The sequence below is a fragment of the Dipodomys spectabilis genome, unplaced genomic scaffold (genome assembly GCF_019054845.1).
Source record: "Dipodomys spectabilis isolate Male_0828 unplaced genomic scaffold, ASM1905484v1 ptg000091l, whole genome shotgun sequence".
Taxonomy (NCBI): Eukaryota; Metazoa; Chordata; class Mammalia; order Rodentia; family Heteromyidae; genus Dipodomys; species Dipodomys spectabilis.
This window is the reverse complement of record NW_024870768.1, coordinates 3,309,364-3,312,583: the sequence shown is the minus strand read 5'-3', so window position 1 is coordinate 3,312,583 and position 3,220 is coordinate 3,309,364. Positions and strand designations below refer to the sequence as shown.

The 3,220-nt window shown below is 45.3% G+C and overlaps 1 protein-coding gene across 1 annotated transcript; it reads right to left on the bottom strand.

The window, feature by feature from the left end:
* Nucleotides 1–847: 847 nt before the first annotated feature.
* Nucleotides 848–2,890, bottom strand: LOC122112039 (PWWP domain-containing DNA repair factor 3A-like). The gene has a single exon (XM_042684859.1). It carries the CDS (start codon nt 2,888–2,890, stop codon nt 848–850), a length of 2,043 nt encoding a protein of 680 aa, XP_042540793.1.
* Nucleotides 2,891–3,220: the final 330 nt, after the last annotated feature.

Here is a 3,220-nt window from a genome sequence, read left to right as displayed (position 1 = left end):
TGTCTGCTGCGAGTTTTGATTGTGTTTCCCCTTTTAGTAGCAATCCCCAGCTAGAGAAAGAGAAATATGCCACACACACCAAGCTGTTTATCTGCCATTCTGACACCAGATCGATGGAGCATCTCAGAAAAATGTTAAGTCCTCTCAGAAAGTGCCCTTCTTGGTTGACCAAAGCAGAATTCTGGCCCCAGGACCCAATTGCTGTTCTGGGAGATAGTCTCCCAATCCCTCACCATTTTTCTCATCTGCTCTAATCTAGGGACTTTAACACTCATAACCTAATACCTCCTCCCTCTCTCTCCAGAGCTCTTTCTTCCACTGTGTCTCTACCTCAGTCTCTTGGGCCCTCTGTCTATCTGTCCCACCCCTGTCTCTATGTCTGTTTCTCCCTCCATTTCTCTGAGGTTCCCATGGTCTTTGGGGCTCTCTCTGAGATTCGTTCCCACCTGCTTTTCTCTCTTTCTCAGGCTCTTTCAGGTGGTCTCACACATGTTCTTAATTGATCACCAAAAAAGCCAATAGGGCTGTGGCTTAAATGGTAAGAGTGCTGGCCTTGAGCTAAAATGTTCAAGGACAGCACCCAAGGCCATGGGATAGGCACGAGGGAGGAAGGAGAACAAGGGAAGGGAGAGAAGAAGGGAGGGAAGAAGAGAGGGAAGAAGAAAGGAAGGAAGAAAAGGAGAAAGAAAATGAAAGAACGGAAGGAAGAGAAAGAGAGAAATGTCCATGAATGAGCATGGCACACACAAACCAAGGCAATTCATAAATCAATCCAGAGGAAAAGTTTATATTCCCAATATCTCAAATACATAGATTTTAGGTATATTCCAAAGATTGGGATAAATCATCACAAACATACTAGTGTCCCAGCCGGTAATGCAGGTAGAGACATGAAGGGCATTGTGGTGATTTCTAATCTCCTCCTCCTCCTTTTCCTCTCATTTAAAACTTTCTTGTCAAACTCTGCCTTCTCTCTGTAGTGTAATGGTGGACCTCGCAGGTACTTTTCTTCTGCCTTCTGATAACTGAGCTCATCCACTGTGGCAATTGAATAAATCATTGCTTCGGGCAGAAGCACTTCCATTATGAAACTTTCTTTGTCACCTCTTAAGAGATGGAACATGATCTTATCTGTTTCATCATATAATTTCTGTAAATGTTTGGCAACTTCATACAACTGGTCATCATCTTCCAGATACGTTTCGATGCAAACCAAGGACTTGCGTGGTTTCAAAAAGGATGTCAGCCATCTGGACTCTTTTCTGCCAGTTATGATGTCCTGAAGATGTTTGTCAGCCCCCTTTTTCTTCACAATGAAGTCTACTAGCTTCCGGTTGCTTTTGTCCCGAGCAGCCTTCATGCGGTCAGGGAGAAGTTTCTTGCGAGGCCTCTTCTTGCCCAGGACAGTCTCTTCATCAGAATCTTCTAGGTCAGAATAATTTACCTTTGGAAAATCAGTGTGGTCAATTTCTTCCAGGGCCTTACGAGCTAAGTAGCTGGCATTGCTGGTAAAATAATCAAAAAAAGAGCCCGTGAAAGATTTCTTAGTTACTGCTTCTCGGTAATGGTTAATAAAGGAGAAGCACCAAGTCACACCATGGCTATAGTCTTTGCTGGCTCTCCTCACAAGTTTATCTTTCTCATCACAGTCCAAGGGTTTCAGTCTGCAAAGATGAACCGGAATGCCACTTTGTTCAGGGCACATGTTGGCCACAATCAAGAGTACCCTGGCCATTTGGGTGGTTTGGATGACACGCTTAACCACAGCTGGCCAAAATGGATACCCATGGAGTTTAAACCAGACGAACATTCCTCTTTTAATGGGTTGAGTCTTCCATTTAGGAGCCATACTTTTGGCTTGGGCTTCTCGTCTTCTACCAGCACTCTTCTTGGTAGCTACAGCCTTAAGCTCAGGAGATTTAAATTTCTTTCCTGCTCTCTTCAAAGTTAAATCTTGGCGCTTCCTTTTTTGGTTTACAATAGAGAGTGAATCAGGTAGTCTGGAGTTCAGGGATTGTGAGGATGCTATTTCCCCTTCCAAGGCTGCATTTGAGGCAATCTCTTCAGGTTCTTCCATGATCTCAGGGAAAGCAGCGATCTTGTGGGGATCAGAAGCTGTGGTCTCTCGGCCAGTGTCCACTGTCTTCTGACTCCTATTTCTGACCTTGCTGAGGATGACAATTGGCTGAATAGATAAAGCTGGAAATTCAGCTTTATCATGTGGTCCTTCCCAGACCACAGGGTGACAACAGGGTACAGGTATTAAGGCCGTGGACTTTTCTTTGCCTTCATTTTCACTAACAGCTCTCACAGGTGTTGGTCGTTGTATGAACCTACTGGAGCTTTCTACAGGTTCATTCCCTGAAAGCCACCCCTGCTGGGATCGTAAGTATTTTTGTTTCCTAAGCTTTGGCGCATAGTATAGTTTGCGTTTTCTGCGCTTCCTGCGAGGGCCATGCACAAGGCCAAGGCCAATGCTAAGGCCATGGTGTGTACTAGATGCCTTTAAACCTGTTTTTGGAGGCTTTGTGGTTTTCCTTTGCTCAGCTAGTTTTCTGCAATACAAAATGTCAAGGGCAAGTCGAAGTGCTTTTCTATAGAGTCTTAACTGGCCTGATGGGCCAGTGGTCTTCCACTGAACATCCACAGGTGGATCAGTGATCCTCAACCTTACCCCTACTGATGAGGCAATGGCTTCAATCCCAGCTTCAGTGAGATCCATTACATCTGCACTTTCCACTTGCATTTTTTCATCTACAGTGAGAATTTGTACTTTGACTGGTAATTCCCTTCCACTCTTACTTCTGACTGGGGTTCCTGGGACAGGTACAACCTTTGCTGGCCACAAGTATTCTTTCCAGCTGCACAGGATATACTCGGCACTCTCCATTGTGCCTGGAGTCAAGTGGCAGGAGATGACTGAGAGGCTGAGAACCTGTTGCTGCTGAAGCTTCAGGTTTTCATGGAGCCATTTCACAGCTCCTTTCCCTGACCATGAACCAGTGTCCTGGAGACACTGTAACTCATGGTCTCAGCCCAGATTGCACCAGTGTACTGTAATGTGGAGAAGGGAAAGCAGAGTCAAGTTAGAAAAGCCATGCCCCTTGGTGGAAAGGAAAAGGCCTCTTCTCAAAGAGGCTGACAGGATAGTAGATAAATATGAAAGCATGCCCTACACCAAGGGAGAGACTGATGGCAAGTACTTAGGGGAAATACAGAA